This window comes from Leptonychotes weddellii, chromosome X (assembly GCF_054177405.1).
Source record: "Leptonychotes weddellii isolate Sample4059 chromosome X, ASM5417740v2, whole genome shotgun sequence".
Taxonomy (NCBI): Eukaryota; Metazoa; Chordata; class Mammalia; order Carnivora; family Phocidae; genus Leptonychotes; species Leptonychotes weddellii.
Window position 1 is genome coordinate 61818307 of NC_138385.1, and position 20895 is coordinate 61839201.

Below are 20895 nucleotides of genomic sequence, written 5' to 3' on the forward strand. Positions count from 1 at the left end.
TGTTTGCATATAACATCCAATGCTCCATGCAATACTTGCCCTCCTTAATACCCATCACTGTGCTAACCATCCCCCCACCCCCCTCATGGAGGACATTAGGAGAAGGAAAGGAAAAATGAAGGGGGGGGAATCAAGAGGGGGAGATGAACCATGAGAGACTATGGACTACGGGAAATAAAATCTTTTAAAAAGTATTCTTCATTCCAAAATGAAAGTCCACTAATTTAGCAAGCACAGTTGGGAGATTCTAGAAGCTATGCTGAGACCCAAGTTCCTATTTTCTTATGGTTTCTTTAGATTCATTCCATTATTTCTTACTGGAAGAATAAATATGATGGGTGCCCTAGAATATTCCTCCCAAAACTCTCCTAGTCATTTACTAAGTACCTCTTCTGTAAAAGACCTGGAATCACTGATAGCCCAGTGAGTCAATATAACTTAAGGCCTAGCATCTGAATAGGGAACTAACCTTCTGCCCTATTTTGCCTACATCTGAGTAGTGGATGAGGCAGGAGAATTTGGATAAATCCATCCAAAAGGATGAGAATGGAATGGCTACAAGGTAGGTTGTTCCTGCTCTTCCTATATTTCTCCAAGTGCCTCCTTCAGATTATAGAAAAGAGAGGAAGGGACAATGAGGTAAACAAGAGAAAAATAAAGGAGAGTTGGATAAGTGCCATTTCAACTGTTCTGGTTTTTTGGGGGGTCTTATTTTCTTAATGCAGCCTGGGATCATAACAGAAGCAATCTCAAACTCTGCTTGAACCCTTTGCTGAGGATGTGACATAACCCTACAAAAAGTTTTATAGCTTCCCAAGAGCACGTTCTCCAGGGGACCACAAGAATTTGGCTAACCATTGTCATGTAATTCCAGCCAGACAATGATTGTAACCCCCAAGTGAAGTGAGAGATTTCTGAGAGGGAGTAATAGGAGTTGGGCTGGGCCCAGAAGCTGGGGGAGGAAACTCATTGCCTCTTACCTGCCTGGTTCCCTCAAATTCTTCCCAGTACTCCCATCATGCCCCATCGGGCCGTAGTCCCATCGAATCTCATGCGCCTCAATGAAGTACTGCCGAACTTTGCCTGTGAGTTGGTTCATAGGAGGGGTCATGGAGCAAGACTTGACCTTGTAGAGTGCTTGCATGCCATCTGGAGGAAGAACATCATGGCTGGCTCCATTCCACCCAACAGGTCTTGTAGCCAGATGACCCACCTTTCTCCTTCTAATGTTCTTCCCTCCCACCTTTCATTAGACCACTTTCTCTCACTCCTCAGGAACCTGGCTGGGAGAAAGGGAGCCTATGTGGGAATTCAAGTACCTTCACCTGCTAACCACAACTGACTCATTTACCAGATCCTCATTCCTCCTTCTGCAAAAGGCTTACATTGTAGCAACATCACAGAATTTGAAGTCAGAATACTTGAGTTCCATTCTAATTCTTATCAATCTCTGTAGGACTTTTGGCCAGTCACTTCCTAGATTTGAACTTTAACCCCTGTTTTGTAAATGAGGAGAATAGGGATGTCTATCACACTGGGCTGGTGGAAGCATCACATTTTAAAAAGAGGGAGTAAGAAAAAAAAGGGAGTAAGTTACATGTAAAGTAGGAAGCTCCCAAAATAATGGAACATCTTCTATACATGGAGATGAAGCTTTAGACTTGGGAATACCAGGAAAATTTGAATTCTAAATATTATCTCCAAATGTGGAAAAATTTACATTGAGGCATAGTGATAATGGATGATACTGCCTTATATTTGCTTGGCACCTTACAGAGGTCATTCAAGTATACTATCACATTTGAGTCTCACGTCATCCCAAGGAAATTTGAAATTTGTAAATTTGAAATTGGAGGTAAGAAAAAGGAGAAAATAATATTAATTTTTGTTGAATATGTATTACATGCCAAGCCTTGTGCCAGGTGCTTTACATGTGTTACATCCTTCAGTCCTCATAACCATCATGTGAAACAGACTTTTAATGTCTCTTTTTGCAGATGAAGAAAACTAAGGATCAGAGAGGTTAAGTAACTTGCCCAAGATTAAATGGCTAGTCAGTCGTGAAGCTGAGACTTAATCTCCTATCTTTTAACTGAAAATTTAAATGCTCATTCTCTTCTTTCAGAGAATTTATATGAATTACCAAAGTTAATTAAACAATTGGTAGAACCAAGATTTGAATTCAGGCTTATCTGGCTTCACTATTGTGCTGCGTCCCTAACTTCCATTCATATTCATTCATACTCTCTTACCCAGGTACCTTTGGGACCAAGGGCGGGCTCTGGATGATGGAGCATGGGTAAGTGGCCTCTGTTCATCAAACCTACCACCACAGACTCATTATCCTACCAGTCTATAACTCCTCACCTACTCAAATCTACTTTCACATACTCATATTACTCTCCTAACACCTACCTAATTTATCATTTATCAAATAATTCTAGAAAGTAAGAGATAACAAGGATCTTAGAGACTATTTAGACCAAACCCCTCATTTTATAGATGTGGCAAATGAGGCCTATACATGGGAAGGGACTTTTCCAAAATCATACAGTGAGTTTCTCACAGAGCTGAGACAATAACTCAAACCTTCTAATCACTTGTCTAGTGCTCTTTTCATTGTCTCATATATTCCTCTTCTCCTCTGATGCTCCTGGATGCACTATGCCATTACTTCAACAATGTACTCTCTAAAAACCAAACCTTCTACTCCTGTTACTGTTGGGTCCCAACTAGTGTGTCATTACTTGCCCACAATACTCTATGATCTCCCAAAGAAGCCTTTGTTTTCTTTAATCTCTCCTTCACTCCCTGTTCAATAAGCTGCAAATACCTCCAGGTATTAATTCCTTAGAATTCTGAGCAAAGAAGAACAGCTTGAATATCTGCTTATCCATCTCTATACTATCTTATGTCAGAGATGGGGAAGATAAAACCCAGAGAAACGTCCCTGAGGTCACCCTGCTAGTTAATGGCTGATCCAGGGAAAAATCTGGCTAGGTCCCAAAATTCCAATCTAGTATTTCATCCTTTATACCTAGCTGTCTCATCTGAAAGACCTATCTTATGGCTCCAGGCTCCAAATGATCATTAATGCCATCTTCCTTCCATACCTCAAGGGTCAAAGATGTCAGATCTCACCTCGCAAGTGACTATTCACTTGACAGCTAATCAACCAGGTGCCAGGTTCCTGAGGTACCATCTCAGCAGTCACAAAGGTGGCTGGAAAGATGTGAGCCACATCAGTGCGGTGGCCCCGGATGGTCAGTATCTGTCCATGGAAGAAAGCTGTGTGGACATCTACTTCATTGCCCATGCCAAATAAGTGCCAGGCCACACGCTTCTGTGCACACATGCTTAGATCTGGTAAGTTCCCAAAGACAAAGCCATTGATTGCTGCAAAGGAAAATCCAAAGAAAATATCAGAAAATATCTTAGGAAAGAAGCCTGATGAAAGATTTGCCATCTGACAATAATAATAGATGACATTTAGATGAATTTTTAAAAAGCACACTGTGCTAACCATATACTTTTTTAAATTTAAAATCTCATAAACAGCCTGGGAAAATAAACAGATATCACTGATCTCAAGCAAACAATGAGATAACCAAGACCCAGAGAAGTGAAGTTACTTCCCTCCCAAGGCCACAGAGCTGTTAAGTAGTAGAACCAAGATTCCAACCCAGCAATCTGAGGAAGCTTTCTAATGAATGGGGTTTATTTTGCAAGCTATTCTTCCCTTCCAGGCCAATTTCCTTCTGAAATTTCCACAGGAGAATTTTCAAGTTAGCTAATTACCATGGTTATCAAAGGTAATTTGTGTAAAACCCAAGAGAAATTTGAGCTGCCCAAGCCATCCCTTAAATCTTCCCCCTGTGTTTCCACCTTCCCTTGGGACTATCAGGCTTTGAGACCATCTCTGGCACCAAAGGGACATAAATCTTTTTCTTAATTAAACAAAAATAAAATCAACTTGTTTTTGTTACTAAAATCAGTTATTTACCCATGCCTCAGGGCTCTTGTGTCTTTAGTTTGTTTTAAATTTAATTAAGGTGATCAACTTCCTTACAGCCAACCATTTTTCCTCACAAAGTGGGTAATTCTCCCAACCTTTTTAGGACAAAGAAATGTTGACTAATTATATCAGTGGACAACCCTCACCTTGAGAGACTTAGAATAAAGTACATGACTTTGGAATCAATAACCTTGGCTATTACACATTAGGAGGCAAGGTACCTAATGGCAAAAGCACAGCCTGTGCAATTATACAGATCAGTGTTGGAATTTTAGCTGTGCAGTTTTTCTATTGTGTAATCCTGGAGCCTCAATTTCCTCATAGGTAAAACAGGGAAAAGGTACCTACTACTCTTAGTTCCTGTGAGGAGTAAAAACAGGGAAAATATACCTATTACTTTTAGTTCTTGTGAGATATATGGAAGTACCCACCAAATGCTGGCCCAATGTAAACTCTCCATCAGTCTTTACTGTCATGGTGTGGCCACCCTCTCCCAGCTCACCATGCATCCTATTGCTTTCCTGAAAGGCCTCATCTTCTTTGTCTACTGAGGTAGGATCTGAGCAGTAAGTGACAATGTTCTCATCGATATGCCAGCTAAGGTTCTCATCTACCACACTGAAGAGCAGGAAGAAATTATTATCCACATCCTTCCGCTGAGGAGGGGAATTCCCATCCAGGGTACCTAGAGTAAGTAAGAAATGTGCCCTTGAGAACCTTCTCTCCTTAGCAACAGTAACCTGCAAGGGGTACTCATAAAAATAAATAGGAAGAGAGGGTGCCTTAAAAGTCTTTTGGCAACAGAAAAGGAGATAAGGCCTTCTGCTCTTAATTTCTATTTCCAAATTTCTATTTCCCCAGTTAAAGTCAATTCAGCTGAGCCTAGGACTTGAAGACTGGACATACAGGACCTAGAATAATTCCCTCCCACCATCCCTGCCTGTATCTTCAACCCAGGGCCTTAATCTGACCATTCTCCTGCAACACCCAGGTCTTCCAGGTCTGACAATATTTAAACATACCATATTTCCAACAAAGTTCCCCAATTCTCCCCAAATACCGATGGCTATACTTTTGATCCTAACCACACTTAAACTCTTATCACATGCCTTACTTTTATGTGGTTTGACTCCCATCATTACTAAATCAAGGTTTTAAAATGAAATAAGAAAATATTAAAGTTTTTAAAGGTAATGAAATAGGGAAAAATAGTGGGAAAAAAGTTTAGCAGGGTTTATTCCTGCTAATAAACAAGGGTGCTGAATTAACATCCCTTCAGGTTGCTGTTCAATATGTAGGTGATTCAGTTACATCACTGCTTCCTGTAGATATCCCACACTGCATCTCAGTAGCTCCCTATGGGGCCTGTACCTCTTTTACACGTGATAAGGGGTCCAATGAGGCCAGTTGCAATGTCTCGTGGAGCATCTACATGAGAATGGTAGATCCAGGTGAGGCATGCTGGGTCAGCATCAGTGGGTGCATGGCCTTCTGGAATGGTCCAGTTGTAAATGTGGCTGCCTCCCGGAGGAACAGAATCATCAGCTTTTAGCTGACCAGAGGAGCCATCTGGATATAAGGAGCCTAGAAAATGAAATTGCACATGCCCAGTCTCAGGGTAAGTGAGAGGGAGCCTGGCAGATATAGAAGCCAAGAGAGAGCTGACATATGAGACAGTGTTCCTCACAACCTGAGTATACATATTCAGGTAATATCCAGCCAAAGAATCCCAGACCTCACATCAGCTATGGGTGGAGAGGTGACAGCCATTGGAAAAGGAGCTATGGCCATGGAAAGTGCTTCACAGCCTGATCTAATAGTATCCTAGTACAAAACCAGTGGCATAGAAGTGAGAAAGAAGATAGAATTCCCCCCTTCAAGCACTCACTTTGGAAAACAGAAAGCAGACAATTACAGAATTTCAATCTAAAGCCAACTTAAATTCCTCTGAACATTAAAAATAGAACTATGCTATGATCCAATAATCACACCACTGGGTATCTACCCCCCAAAATACAAAAATACTAATTCTAAATGGTACATACACCCCTATGTTTATAGCAACATTATTTACAATAGCCAAATTATGGAAGCAACCCAAGTGTCCATCCATTAATGGATAAGGATGTGATATACATACATATATATATATATATATATAATGGAATATTATTCAGCCATAAAAAAGAATGAGATCTTGCCATTTTCAATGACATGAGTGGAGCTAGAGAGCATTATGCTAAGCAAAATAGGTCAGTCAGAGAAAGACAAATATATAATTTCACTTATATGTAGAATTTAAAAAAATAAAACAAATGAGCAAAGGGGAAAAAAAGAGACAAACTGAGAAATAGACTCTTAGCTATAGAGAACAAATTGATGGTTACCAGAGGGGAGGTGGGTGGGGAGATGGGTGAAATAGGTGATGAAGATTAAGGAGGGCACTTGTCATGAGCACTGGTTGCGGTATGGAATTGTTGAATCACTATATTGTACATCTAAAACTAATATAACTCTGTATGTTAACTATATTAGAATTAAAATTTTATAAATGAAGCCAACTTAATGATCAGTTGGTCCACTTACCCTTTTTATGGAGGAGAAAACAGGAAAAATAACTTGTCTGAGGCTATACAGGAGTTAGTGGCCCAGTCAAAACCTGGATTCCCTTTCTACTCCCATCACTCACTGTTGTGTCATTATGGGCCATTGGATGGGGGATACAGATTAGTAAACTGAACTTCCTCTTAAAAAAAAATGGACCTTTCAGAAGACCATGACACTAGAATAGCCCTCCCTTACATTCACAGCACACTTTTCTCTTTCCAAAGCACAGCCAAATACTTTATGGAAATGTCCTTCAAGTAATTCTTTGTGATAAAAGGCAGATTGAATCTCCATATACATAATGAAGAATATGAGGCCCAGAGAGGGGAAGTGGCTTGCCCAAAGTCATGGCGTATGAATAGCAGAAGTGATAACATTAGTTACCAGTTTTTCTGGGAGTGCCCCTCCTACCTCAGATCAATAAGGAGAAAAAAGTCTACTCTCATTCCTAGCTCCTCTTTCTCAAATATTAGTAAAAGAAAATTTATTGTGGACAGGAGAAAGAAAGGTTGGTCTGATTTACCTTCTGAGTCCTTTTCATAGAAAACGCCATGGGGGTGTATGGTGTAGGGACGAGTGGCAAAATTCTTCAGGTGGATAAGGATGACATCTCCCACTTCAGCCTGCAACACTGGCCCCAAGAAGCCCAACCAAGCAGGCTGGACCATCTCATCCATGTATGAACCATCTCTGTATTCCTTATAAATGGTTTTCTTGTAACTGCTCCCTATCCGGTTCTTGTCAGATTTTAGGAAGCTGGAAGCTACTCTGGGAAGGAAGAAGAGAAAGACTCAGAATTTTGCCACAGTGTTCAAAACTCTGGAGAGTTCTTTTTCCAGATGAAGCTGACCAAAAATGTTTATTTTTGTTTAGGGCAAAACAAGGGAAAATGAGATTGTACTGATCAAAACACAGGTTAGAGTCTAACTTTTAGACAATGGGAAGCATTAAATTAAAGCATATAAAATTGGGGCACCTGAGTGGCTCAGTCAGTTAAGTGCCTGCCTTCGGCTTGGGTTGTGATCCCAGGGTCCTAGGATCGAGCCCTGCTTTGGTGGGGGGGGGGTCCCTGCTCAGCAGGGAGTCTGCTCCTCCCTCTCCCTCTGTCCCTCCCCCTGCTCATGCTGTCTCTCTCTCTATCTCAAATAAATAATCAAAAAAAATCTTTTAAAAAATAAAGCATATAAAATTGCTGATATTTGACCACTTTTAACCTCCAAAAAAGGCAATTTCACATAGTTCCACCTAATATATAGTAATGGGGAGACAATCAAATATGGACTGACTCTTTTTAAGTGATCAACTCCCAATCCATATGGCCTGACCTTGCGTCATCTTGCTATATATGAGAGATCTTATAGCATAGTTGTTAAGATCACAAGTTCTGGAGCCGGGATGACTTGATTAAATGCCCATATTACCATTTCCAACTCTGTGGGACTTTGAGCCAGTTACTTAACTGCTTTATGCACAGTTTTCCCATCTGTAAAATGGACATAATCATGGTACCAAGTTCAGACAGTCAATACTGGTGACTAAAAAAATTAAAATACATAAAGAGCTTAGGACAGTGCCTGGAAAATAGTAAAAGCTTAATAAATGCTAACTATTATTTCAAAGTATTGGGGATGGAAGATAATGAAGTTATCCCTCAAGGACACCTCTGATAAAAAGATTCTGTTACTCCAAAACTAGATGGACCAGAAGGTGGTTTGTAAAAAAAAAAAAAAGCTGCTTTTCTTACTTTAATACGTCCTAGAGAGCTCTGAGATATTACAGTCAACTTTGGAAAATTCTGAGGCTTTGGGGAGGCAAAGTGATTCAAGATCACAAAAGATTCTTTAATATATTCTTTTTAACAGATATTTGTGGAACATCAGCAAGGCTCTAAGATTAAGAAAGGTTAATCTTATGGAATCTGTGAAAGGCAGAATGGTGAGAAGAGTACTAGCTTTGCATCCACATTACCCAGGCTTGAATTCCAGCTCTTCCATTTACTAGCTGTAGGACTTGGGCTTGAATCTCAGTTTTCTCATCTGTAAGATGAGGATATTCATACTCACCTCCTAAAGCTTTTGTGAGAATTAGGTGAGAAAAAGTATGTAAATTCCTAGTATGGTGACTGTCATAGAGAGACTGTTACATAAGTGATAGCTATTACTATTATTTCCTTGATTCTGAGGCTTACCATATTTTTTCACATTTTCACATATCCAAAATCAATGTAGTTCCACTCAACTATAGGAGCATAGTTCCATCACACACATCTTATAAATACTGTATATATTTCATGTTTTTTTTTCTTTTTTGAAAGTGTTATAGATATCATTTTAAAATCAAGAGAATATGGAATTACTTTTAGGACCCTAAAAATGCTGAGGCACCTCAGTGTGGAAAAGCATACTCCATGTAGGTTGCTGTCTCCTGAGTCAACTAACATTCTTACCAGCAAATGTGCCACTGGGTATATGGCCATGGAGATCAGGAGCTGGCTGCTGACACACCCTGAGAAAAGATCTTCAAAAGGCTACTTCCTGACCTCAAGGGTGCCCCCCCCACCAACTCCAGCTATAATTCCACAAATGATTAAACATACGTGTCATTGTCCAGAGTCTGGTTCATGATGACGTTCCTTCCCTTGGGAGCATAGTTCCACTGCACGTCCTGGATGCCCAAGTAGTAGACTCGAGTGGCCCCTTCAGTCAGATGGGGCCACAAAGGTTGCATCAACAACAGAGCCCAGATGAGATGGCCTGCTTCCATGGCCCACATTACTCTGGGAAACTGGCAAATGAATAGCTGCTGGAATGAAAGAAAGAAAACAGAAGGGCTTTGCATGTGTCTGGAAAACTGAAGAGGCAAGAGCCAAACCAAGTGCCTGAGAAAGCAAAAACCAATTAGCTCCGAATCTCTCCCTTACCTCATACGTTTCAGCTCAAGAAACATTCAATGATCTGTGTACATTGGACTTCGGAAAGCAAAGTTGAAAAGTCACTTATAGTGATAATTATGCATCACTTCTTTCAGATTAGAAGCCTGGATACAGTTCCTTCAGAAGTGTAAAAGGAAGAATGTACTCTGGCCCAAGAATCAGGAAACAGGCACCAGAAACCTGATTGGGCCACTGACTCACTTGGTGCCTAAATCAAGTCACCAATTCTCCCTATGCCTCTTTTTCCTTTGTTGACACTTTCCATCCTCCATGAATTGTTTCAAAACAAATGATAATTTACCAAAAAACATTTACTAGAATGTTCATAGACCTAAAAATGGAAATAGCCAAAATGTCCATGAACACTAGAATGAATGACTAAATTGTATTTTATTCATACAATGGAATTCTATATAACAATGATGATGAACAAACTACAAATAAAAATATAGATGTCTTTCACAAATGTAATGTTGCAGAAAGAAAAAAGACACCAGAAACCAGATAAAAGAATACATACTGTATGATTTCATTTATGTAAAGTACAAAATCAGGCAAAACTAATCTATGCTGTTAGAAGCCAGAATAGTGTTTGCCCTTTAGGAAGGGATAAGTGACTGAGGAAAGAAGAGGATAAAGGCTTCTAGGTAATGTTATGTTTCTTGATCTACATACTGGTTACATGGGTGTATTCAGTTTGTGAAAATATATTAAGCTATGAATTTAACATTTGTGCACTTTTCTGCATGTGTGTTATGCCTCAAAAAGAGTGAATAATGAAAGAAAACAAGTGAAAATATGTGAGGCAAATATTAACGTCTCAGAAGAAATATTCTCTGCTGGTTCTCTGCTATGCACAAACCCATTTAGACCAATCCTGAGTCAGAGTAAGAACTGAGTCTCTAGCCTCTCACTCCAGTACATCTGCCAAAAGGCTAGACTTCTTGGGGATGGGATGAAGCATTCAGTCAAATTATACACAGCTACAGTCAAACCCAGAAACACAGACAATAATATAAATACACATATACATAAGTACATGCAGTCTTATCTAAAAGCAGACATAAGTGCATGTAGTCTTAATTAAAACCAGAAATGCACACACTTGCATCCACATATAAAACCACACTGTCACACAGAGCCTTATTACTTTCATAATAATAATAATAATAATAATAATAATAACAACAACAACAGGGGTGGCTCCGTTGTTTAACGTCTGCCTCAGCTCAGGTCATGATCCCAGGGTCTTGGGATCGAGCCCCACATCAGGCTCCCTGCTGAGTGGGGAGCCTGCTTCTCCATCTCATACTCCCCCTGCTTGTGTTCCCTCTCTCACTGTGTCTCTGTCAAATAAATAAATAAAATCTTAAAATAATAATAATAATAACAATAATAATAAATCAATATTATTGTGTGTGCATGGCAAGCCAAACACTATTCTATGTGTTTTATATAGATTAAATAATTTGATCATCAAAACCACACTATGAAGCATATGCCATTATTTTCCCTATATTACAGAAGAAGAAACTACAGAAGTACAAAGTAATTTGCCCAAGGTCACCTCATTAGCAATCAGTAGAATTGGTTTGTGAGCCCAGAAGTTATGACTTTAATGTCTATGTTCTTGATCACTATACTATACCACCTTCCACAAGGTAGACTTGCACACTCACATACATATATACACAGAGAATATGCATATGCTCATAGCCATAGCTATATCTGGGAAAGCTCCATACACTCTGAAATATGCAACCACATGTTGTTATAATCACTTCTAGAAACAGACATACATACTCATATAGGAAGAGTTACATCTAATTGATACCATTCATGATGAGGATAATAATTATGGAAGCTACCATTCATTGAGAGATTACTGTATACTAAACACCATGTTCAGTGGTTTATATAAATTATTTCACTAAATTCTAGACCTAAACACATGAGATAGGGACTATTAAACAAAAATAGAAAATCAAAGGTATGCATAGACTCACATATGGACAGGAAATTCCTGGATATTTACCCTGGCTAGGCCTAGATATTTACCTTGTTTAATAAACAGAACAATAGACACCTCTACAAAATCTCAGGCCCTTCAACACACAACAGTGGCCCAAGTATTAATTCCCAGTTTCCATATGACATTTGTCAGAAAGCTCTTGATATAGAGGAGGACCAGTTCCTGGGTTTTTCTTTCCAAAACCTGGGTCTCCCACTGACCAGTTGTGTAGACTTGGGTAATACTTTACCACCCTAAACTTGTTTTTTTACTTATAAAATATTTATAATAATGTCAACCTTGGAGAAATAAATTAGAAAACTTACATGAAAAGGTCCCAGTACAATTCGTGTTTAGAACATAACAGAAAGTAACTGCTTGTTTACTTCTCCTTCTCCCACCTGGCTACAATTTATTTATCTTTACTGTCTCCTGACACACCATATGTTCTATATTTTTACTCTAAGGGCTAACTTAAATCTTAACTTCCCCAGAAGGCCTCTTGTAGGCTCTCCATATCAGTGTCCTCTGAAAGACTACTTATTCTCTATAACACCCAACTGCTTTGTTACCTTTCTGTGAGCTGGTTCATGAACTGTCTTTATTTCCAAGATTGGACTATAAACTCTTTGAAGGTGGATGTCATATCTTAGAAGTCTTTGTGTATCTATTGCCAAAAATGGTTATGGGGGCTCTGTAGGTATACCATAAACAGCTACCGCTAGAGTGCCATAAAAGTGACACAAACATACATTTTCCCACCAGTTGACTCTGGTTCAAGTTTGCCACTGATTTCAAAGAGTGACTTTCAGCAATTCACCTTAGTAAGCCTGAGTTTTCCTACCTATAATATAATGGAGCAGCCCTATATAGTTCTTACATTTTGGGGGTCATGAATGTTTGAGAATATAATGAAATGCAAAAATGCAGAACTACAAAAAATGTTTTACATAAAGAGCTCTCAAAGAATTATTTTAGGCTCTCACACTCTGCCAATACTCACATTCAGTGATAAAACATAGGTGCATTTACATGTGTTTAAATATAGTCCCACATAAGGTAACCCTTGACAGGAAGGGGGTGTCCTTGGTTCAATAAAAGTCTAGATATAACATAGGCCTCATTTAAACTTCCATTTCATAAAGATGCCAGCAAAGCTATTGTGTCTTAAACTCACTTACCTAGAGATAAAACTACCCTGGGTAAGAGTTTCACAGGTTCTAGTTCTGGAATCCTAATGTATTAGTTGTATGACATCATGTATTAGTTGTATCACCTAATATCCTGAGCCATACATGGTGATGATCTCTTAAATGGGGATAATCTCTGCTTTGGGTTCCTCATTAGTTTGCTATGGAAATTTGATGAGATAAAGGATGTAAATCCTTATGTAAACTTTTCATTTGGGCAGGGCTGTTTTCTCTCAGCTGAGTCCATAGAAGGAAGTCTTAAAGAAAGGTCAGACTGAGGAGGAAAAATTAAGGGAAAGGTAAAAAAAAAAAAAAAAAAAAAAAGAAATGAAATAGGTAAGGTAAGCAAGAGTCCTGGGAGAAAGAAGAAAGAAAGAAAGAAAGAAAGAAAGAAAGAAAGGAAGGAAGGAAGGAAGGAAGGAAGGAAGGAAGGAAGAAAGAAAGAAAGAAAGAAAGAAAGAAAGAAAGAAAGAAAGAAAGAAAGAAAGAAAGAAAAAGAAAGAAAGAAAGAAAGAAAAGAAAGAAAGAAAGAAAAAGAAACAAAGAGAAAAGGAGAGGAGAGGAAAGGAAAGGAAAGGAGAGGAAAGGGAAAGGAAAGGGAGAAAGAAGAAAAGAGAAGAAAGAAAAGCAAAGAAAGGCAGAATGAAGAGGTGCCCAAAGGAGGAGAGGGGGAAACAGAGAGAGGGAGAGATGGAGATGGAAAAAGAGAGAGAGAAAGGGTGAACTAATTGCTGGACTACTTGGAATTAGACATAGTTTAATTAATGTACACTTGAAAATAGCCTTAGGGAGAAACTCAGCAGCAAGTCAAGCCTCTCCTTCCTTTACCTCATCTTCCTGTTGTCAAAATGCCACATGGGCCTGGTCCCCATTACCCCTAACAATTTGCATTACTGTTTTCCCTAGGATTTACAAGTTGTTCCTTTAATGCCACAATGCTCTTTTCTCTCCCTCCATCTTTCTGTGTTGGGCTACACGGGGCTGGACAGGCTCATTCTAGACAAAAGATCACTCAACTGAACACAGGAATGCTGAGCTAATCTTGGGGGCCTGTCTCTAATCCTGGCAGCTTTTCTAATAGAACCCTCCATCAGGATTGACCTTTTGGTTCTCTGTTTTCTTAATGCTTTAATGTTCTTTCTTCACTCTGTGACTCAAACAAAACAAACAAGCAAAGGGGAAAGAAAGGGGGGAGCTAATCAAGAAATAGACTCTTAACTATAGAGAACAAACTAATGGTTACCCAAGGGGAGGTGGGTGGGGGATGGGTTAAATAGGTGATGGGGATTAAGGAGTGTACTTGTGATGAGCACCACGTGTTGTATGGAAGTGTTGAATCACTATATTGTACACCTGAAACTAATATTACACTGTATGTTAACTAACAGGATTTGAATAAAAACTTAAAAAAAAATAGATTCCATATGGAGGTTTTCTCACCTTCAGTAGGTATAGGCCTTTCTCTTCAGGGAGGGAAAATGGAGAGAGTGTTAAAAGCTCCAAAGTGTTCCAGATAGTACAAGTACAATTTATATTATTATTTAATCATTATTACTGTATCCTGGCATGCCAGAGGTGGGAAAATTGAAGCCCAGAAAGGAAGGGACTCACCTGAAGTCCTGAGAGCCAGTACTAAACCCTAAGATTCCTAATTCCCCAGCCTGGCAATAATGTCCAGCTTATCATCACCATACCATTCCAGGGACAATATGATTCCACTATATATTGGCATTTGTGGTAATAAGACTGCTTTATTTTCATACCTCAGTTGTGGTATCATAGAAAACAAACTGATTTTAAATTAGATGACCTGGATTCAAATCCTTCCTCTTGCCTGTAATAGCTATGTGACCTTTCAACAAATCACTTCTACCTGAGCCTCAGTTTTCTAATCGAAAAATGGGAATATTTATCTCACAGGATTGTTTTGAAGTTCAAACAAAATGATGGATTTGAGCGCCTAGCAAAGAGCTTGGAATACAATAGATCAAATGTGTTATAGATTCATACATCCATAAAGACTTTTAGAAACCAACTTTTTTCAACCCCTTGGTGTGACATACAGAAAACTGAGGCCAGAGAGGTAAAGGTATTTGCTCAAAGTCAGGCAGCCAGTTGCTGGCAAAGCCAGAATATGAACCCATGTTTTCTAAAATATTTCTGCTATTTAGACACTAAGCATGAGAAATAATTTTGATTTTAAGCTGATAGTTTGGTTCGGCTATCATTTATTGGCTTATTCTATGCCAATTTGGATCTCAAAACATGAAACCAAGTGGTTGTTTTTAAGTGTTTGAGGTTCCCATTTATGTAGCCCTCAGATCCATCACCTCAATAAACTCAATTTGTGACCCAGAAAATGAGCACATTATTTCAACAAGAAAATTAACTACTCTATACAACTCCATGACTATCCTTGAAGTGGTCAAGCCAGTGTGGTCCTGGTCATTTTGGCGAGAGGAATGAAAGGGGCCTATTGTTCACTTTAACTTCCCTGCCCACCCAGCCAATCTTCCTCCAATCTCTCTGACACTGACTTTCCCAGTGGCCTAGGACTCCTCTAAACTCAGCCAAATAAAGGTTTTTGCAAAGAAAGGAAGGTGAGGTAGGGTTTGGAAAGAGAGGAAACAAAGCTTACCTTTGCTAGGGTAAACCCTTCCATATTTATGTCAGCGGCCCAATGATGCTGAACTGCAGACCGCAGCGTGAGTTGGTCAGCCCTGTTCAGTTAGTAAGTATCCCGAGTTACAGAGCCCTTCTCATAAATAAGCCCAAGGTTCCAATTTGGCTGGTGTTACCAGAGTGGAGCGAATAGAAGAGAGGGCAATGCTGGGTGCCTTTTTTTCCCAAAACTAAACTTTTGGAATGTCTTGTTTGGCCTGGTTTGGTACAAAACCCGGGATGGTTCTTTGACCATATCCGGGTGTTTTTCAAATCCCGGTTAGGATTTCAGGAGGAATTATGGGGGGGGAGGGGAAGGGGGGAGCTGCGTTTTTGTTATCAAAGCTTGATAGTTGGTCTTTGCTGAAAGGGGGAGGGGAATGCATTGTCAGAGTGGCCAGTCAAATCTCACAGACAGATTCCAGCAGCCCTATTTAAGAAATGGGGCCCTTTGCAAGAGTTATTAGATGTGGGAAGCCCCCCCCCAACTTTTTTCCTTCTTGCTGTGAAGCACAGTTATCAGCCCTGCCTGTTATTCTAAGGCCATGGTTGCTTGGTAATAGAGAAAAAATGAAACTGGTAATAAAATTAAGAGCTTTCTACATGTCAGGCCCTATGCTAACCACTTTACATGCATTCTTTAAGTCTCATGATCATCTTGTGAAACAGCTACTCTAATTCTTCTTATTTTACAGCTGAAGAAAACCAGGCTCTGAGAGAGAAGGTAACTTGTTCAAGGACACACTGTTAGGAACTAAAAGGAAGGGGGAATTTTACTGGGTCCATCTAGACTTTTAGCCACCACATTACCATACTGTGCTGTGCTGCTAAGGGGAGAAACAGAGAACCTTTTTGAGATGAGGAAAGTGACTTCAAAATTATGTGCCTGCTGTGCACCAGTCACTGATAGATTTTTTTTTTAATGTACATTAACTCTACCTCTGCCATTTCTAGCAACTCCTAGCGTGAAAATCCAGGACTGTATTACCAACATTTTCCATCAAGGAGACCAAATGTAGCTAAAAGATAGTCTGGATTAACATAGATCAATATCCTAAAACCTAAGAGACCCAGAAGAATTGGAAATATTAAATTAAAAAAATACACCGAAAGAAAGCAAATGGGCCCTAAAATTCTTTTTTTTTTTTTTTTTTTTTTTAAGATTTTATTTATTTGCGAGAGAGAGAATGAGAGACAGAGAGCATGAGAGGGAGGAGGGTCAGAGGGAGAAGCAGACTCCCTGCCGAGCAGGGAGCCCGATGCGGGACTCGATCCCGGGACTCCAGGATCACGACCTGAGCCGAAGGCAGTCGCTTAACCAACTGAGCCACCCAGGCGCCCCTGGGCCCTAAAATTCTTGAGTAAAACTGGAGTCTGGATTTTTTTTTAAACCAAAGGTCATCCTTGTTCCTGCCAGAAAGAGAGGGTAGTGAAAAATGACTATCCTGAGTCAAATGACCTAGGTTCCAGCCCTGGTTTGCTCTGGCAGTAATCAACCATGTGGCCTTGGCCCAGACTCTTCTTTTCTCCTGGTCTCAGTTTCTCCATTTGTACATTGAGAACCTTGAACTAGATATGAACCCTCCCAGCTCTATAAATTTACATATCTGGGATTCCATGAAGACAGCATATTCTTTACATTAAGAGTAGAAGAGAAAGAGGTTTCAAAAAAGAAAAGTATAAGGAAAAAATGGATACAGGGTAATTTGTGGAGAAAAGTTAGAGAATTCCATACCTCTTTGGAAAGGACTGCATCTACCCACCAGACCCAAGTATAGGAAGGAGACAGGTATGATGGCGGTTCCACCGCCTGATATCCTTACTTTGTGATGAGATCTTGGCTAGAAGCAAATGCTCTTCTCTAGGCAGGCTTGACACATTTTTCTCTCCTGGATTTAAAGTATCTGGAGCAGGGTCCAGGGAGGAGAACTTTCAAAGACTGAGCTGGTGGGGCAAAGTCTGAGTCATAAACCAGTGGAGGTACTTAAGGGTGCCTAGACATTTAGGAGTTGCCCCCACAGACTGCACCCCAGGCTTAGGCAAGTAGAAGCAACCAGCAGGAAGAAGGGAGGAGTCACAAGCTACAGTTCCCTCAGAAATGCTTAGTGATCAAAGGAAGCTGGATCAGGCCATAGCAGCCCTTGGGGTTATCTGCCTCTTCCCCTACTTGGCACAGATGTAGACCTTGAAGTTACAGGGAGAAGGTGGGGATCAAACCCATTAAGCTGAGATCCAAGTCCAGGCTCTAAGGCATTTATGACAGGGAGTGGAGGGGATAAGGTCTCTGTTCTGACTCATAAAAGAAAACAAGACACAGGTCATATAGACACACTTAAGTCAACACAGTGAAGGCTGCAGGAGGCCAGCGAGACTAGCTTTCTGAGCTTGTATTATTCATTCAGCAATTCTCTGTGAGGGCACACAATGCGTACCTCTTCTACAAATCCTGGACACATTTCTGGCTCCTTTCCTCAGGGGTTACCTAGATGTTTAAGTCAATACCTATAGAACAGCAGTTGGTAAACTATTTCAGTAAAGGGCCAGTTAGTAAATATTTTATTTGAAGAACATATAGCCTCTCTCTGTCATAACTACTAAAATAGGCCATTGCAGCACATTAGGTATATCTATGAACTAATAAAAGTTAATTTTAAAAACAAGAAGCAGGACAGATTTGCCCCACAAGCTATAGTTGAATACCCCTGCTATAGACTGTTTTTTAATATAAACACTTGCAACATGGCAACTTATTAAGAGCACAGAAACTAGAATCAGACATCCTGGATACAAATCCCAGCTCTACAACTTCCTGAGTCTGTGACCTTGGAAAAGTCATTAAATCCTTCTACACCTCAGTTTTACCTCTGTAAAATTGAGAATAATTATAGTACTTGTTATTAGGGCTTTTATGAAAACCAAAATAAAATTTTACATATGAACTACTTAGCACAGTGTCTGGCAAAAAGTAAATTCCAGAAAATATGTTACATTTAAAATTTTTCAATAAATAAATTAATCTAAATTCTCCTTTCTCATTCTTAGAAAACAAGTTGTACTAATTCATGGTAAAAAAAGAATATTTCAAGAATCTTGGTTTAAAGTTCTAGTTATATTACTAAATAAAACAGAGATAATCTTAGACAAGTCATTTTGCCTTTATGGGACTCAATTACTTCACCTGTAAAATGAAAAAGGTGATCTAAATTTATCATTTTTCAAAATTATTTTAGGGAGCAAAACTATTTACCCAAACAGAATCTTTTTTTTTTTAAGATTTTATTTATTTATTTGAGAGAGAGAGAGCACATGAGAGGGGGGAGGGTCAGAGGGAGAAGCAGACCCCCTGCTGAGCAAGGAGCCCGATATGGGACTCGATCCCGGGACTCCAGGATCATGACCCAAGCCGAAGGCAGTCGCCTAACCAACTGAGCCACCCAGGCGCCCTCCCCAAACAGAATCTTATAGTAAACACTCACTATCTATGGAAGATGAAAGTGGAGATTTCCTGGTGGGGTTAGGAGAGAGAAAGAAAATGAGCAGGGCTAAGGGGACCCAGGGACCTGCCCATTTGTATGGCTGCCCACTCAGACAATGTGATTAGCCCTGAAGCACCAGCAAGGAATCTTGATGGCTCTAAAAGCACATTTGAGAAACATAAGACCAGATTGCACTTAAAAGTCCTTTAAGTCTCAAAACAAAAAGACAACCTGCTGAATGGGAGAAGATATTTACAAATGATATATCCAATAAGGAGTTAATATCCAAAATATGTAAAGAATTTATACAACTCACAGGGCACCTGGGTGGCTCAGTTAAGCATCTGACTCTTGATTTCTGCTCAGGTCATGATCTCAGGGTTCTGAGATCAAGCCCTGTGTTGGGCTCTGTGTTCGGCAGGGAGTCTGCTAGAGATTCTCTCTCTTCCTCTCCCTCTGCCCCTCCCTCTGATCGTGCTCTCTCTCTCTTTCTCTTTCTCTCTCTCTGTAAAATAAATAAGTGAATCTTTAAAAAAATTACACAACTCAAAACTAAAGCCCAAAATCAAACAAATAATCTAATTTAAAAATGGTCAGAGCACCTGAATTGACATTTTTCCAAAGAAGACACATGGAAATATGCTCAACATCACTAATCATAAGGGAAATGCAAATCAAAACCATAATGAGATATTACCTCACACCTGTCAGAATAGCTAAAATAACACAAAAAATACCAAGTGTTGGAGGGGATGTGTAGAAAAAAGAAGCCTCATGTACTCTTGGTGGGAATGAAAATTGGTGCAGCCACTGTGGAAAACAGTATGGAGTTTCCTCAAAAAAATAAGAATAAAATTACTATATAATCCAGCAATTTCACTACTGGGTATTTACCCAAAGAAAATGAAAACACTAATTTGAAAAGATACATTCACTGCTATGTTTACTGCGGCATTATTTACGATAGCTAAGATATGAAAGCAACCTAAGTATGCATCAAGATAAATACCACATTTTTTCTTTCATATGCGGAATTTAAAAAACAAAACAAGGAAAAAAGATTAAAAATAGACTCTTAAATACAGAAAACAAACTGGTGGTTGCCAGAGGGGAGGTGGGTGAGGGAAGGGATGAAATAAATAAAGGGGATCAAGAGTACACTTACCATGAGGAGCACTGAGCAATGTATAGAATTGTTGAATCATTACAGTACATACCTGAAACTAATATAGCACTGTATGTTAATTACACTTCAATAACAAAAAAAAGAATTCTTCTAGTTTCAAATTATGTCACTAACTCATATCGTTATATATTCACCTAATCAATATTTCCAGGTTATAACAGGACAATCATAAAGGCATGGCCCTGGGATGGCTAGATGAGAAGTTCACAGGGTCCCTCACTATCTAGTATGGGAAGCATAGTGTTTGAAGTCAGAAAGAACTAGGGTTTGTATCCTGTCTGGCTTCTTCCCAACTATTTATTTAACCTTTCTGAGCCTTGGTTCCTCATCTACAAAATAGGAACAATGAAACTTCCATGACTGAAACATTGTGAGAATTAAATAAGCTCGCATTTGCATGAACCTTGAGCACAGTGCTCAATGCCTTAGGGACCTTCAACAAATGTTTTATTTTTCTGTCCCATCTTCCCTACAATGAAATTTAGTGGCAACATAAGGTACTTAGTGAGAATAAAAAGCCATGGGCAATGCCCTGGCATAGCAAGTCCGCCTGCTTTACCTCAGGGTCATTTGATGAGCTTGCCCTTAATAGTTCTTAAAAAAAAAAAAAAGACCTATGGGAAAAAGTAGAAAGGTGCAAGGAGGAAGGGGTTGTCCCCTAGAGACCACACCTCTGAAACCACTGCCTTTCCTTTACATCCCTATCACGGCTTCTGACCAGCAGGCTCCATCATGCTTTGAAAGGATTGATCTACACTGCTGCAATGTGTAACTGTCCTGGGCTCTCTCAGGGAACACTATCTGGTTCTTTTGTTTG

At 39.6% G+C, this 20895-nt stretch overlaps 1 protein-coding gene across 1 annotated transcript in view; it reads right to left on the reverse strand.

Annotated features, from left to right (window-relative positions):
• Positions 1-17576, reverse strand: part of HEPH (hephaestin) — a 96421-nt gene extending 78845 nt beyond the window's left edge. The window contains exons 1-7 of the mRNA XM_081808752.1: positions 17240-17576; positions 9219-9424; positions 7146-7390; positions 5387-5599; positions 4518-4700; positions 3142-3396; positions 981-1149 (exon numbers count right to left, since the gene is read on the reverse strand). Coding sequence (XP_081664878.1) covers positions 981-1149; positions 3142-3396; positions 4518-4700; positions 5387-5599; positions 7146-7390; positions 9219-9394 — 1241 coding nt within the window. The 5' untranslated portion in view covers positions 9395-9424; positions 17240-17576. The remainder of the gene's footprint in view (positions 1-980; positions 1150-3141; positions 3397-4517; positions 4701-5386; positions 5600-7145; positions 7391-9218; positions 9425-17239) is intronic.
• Positions 17577-20895: the final 3319 nt, after the last annotated feature.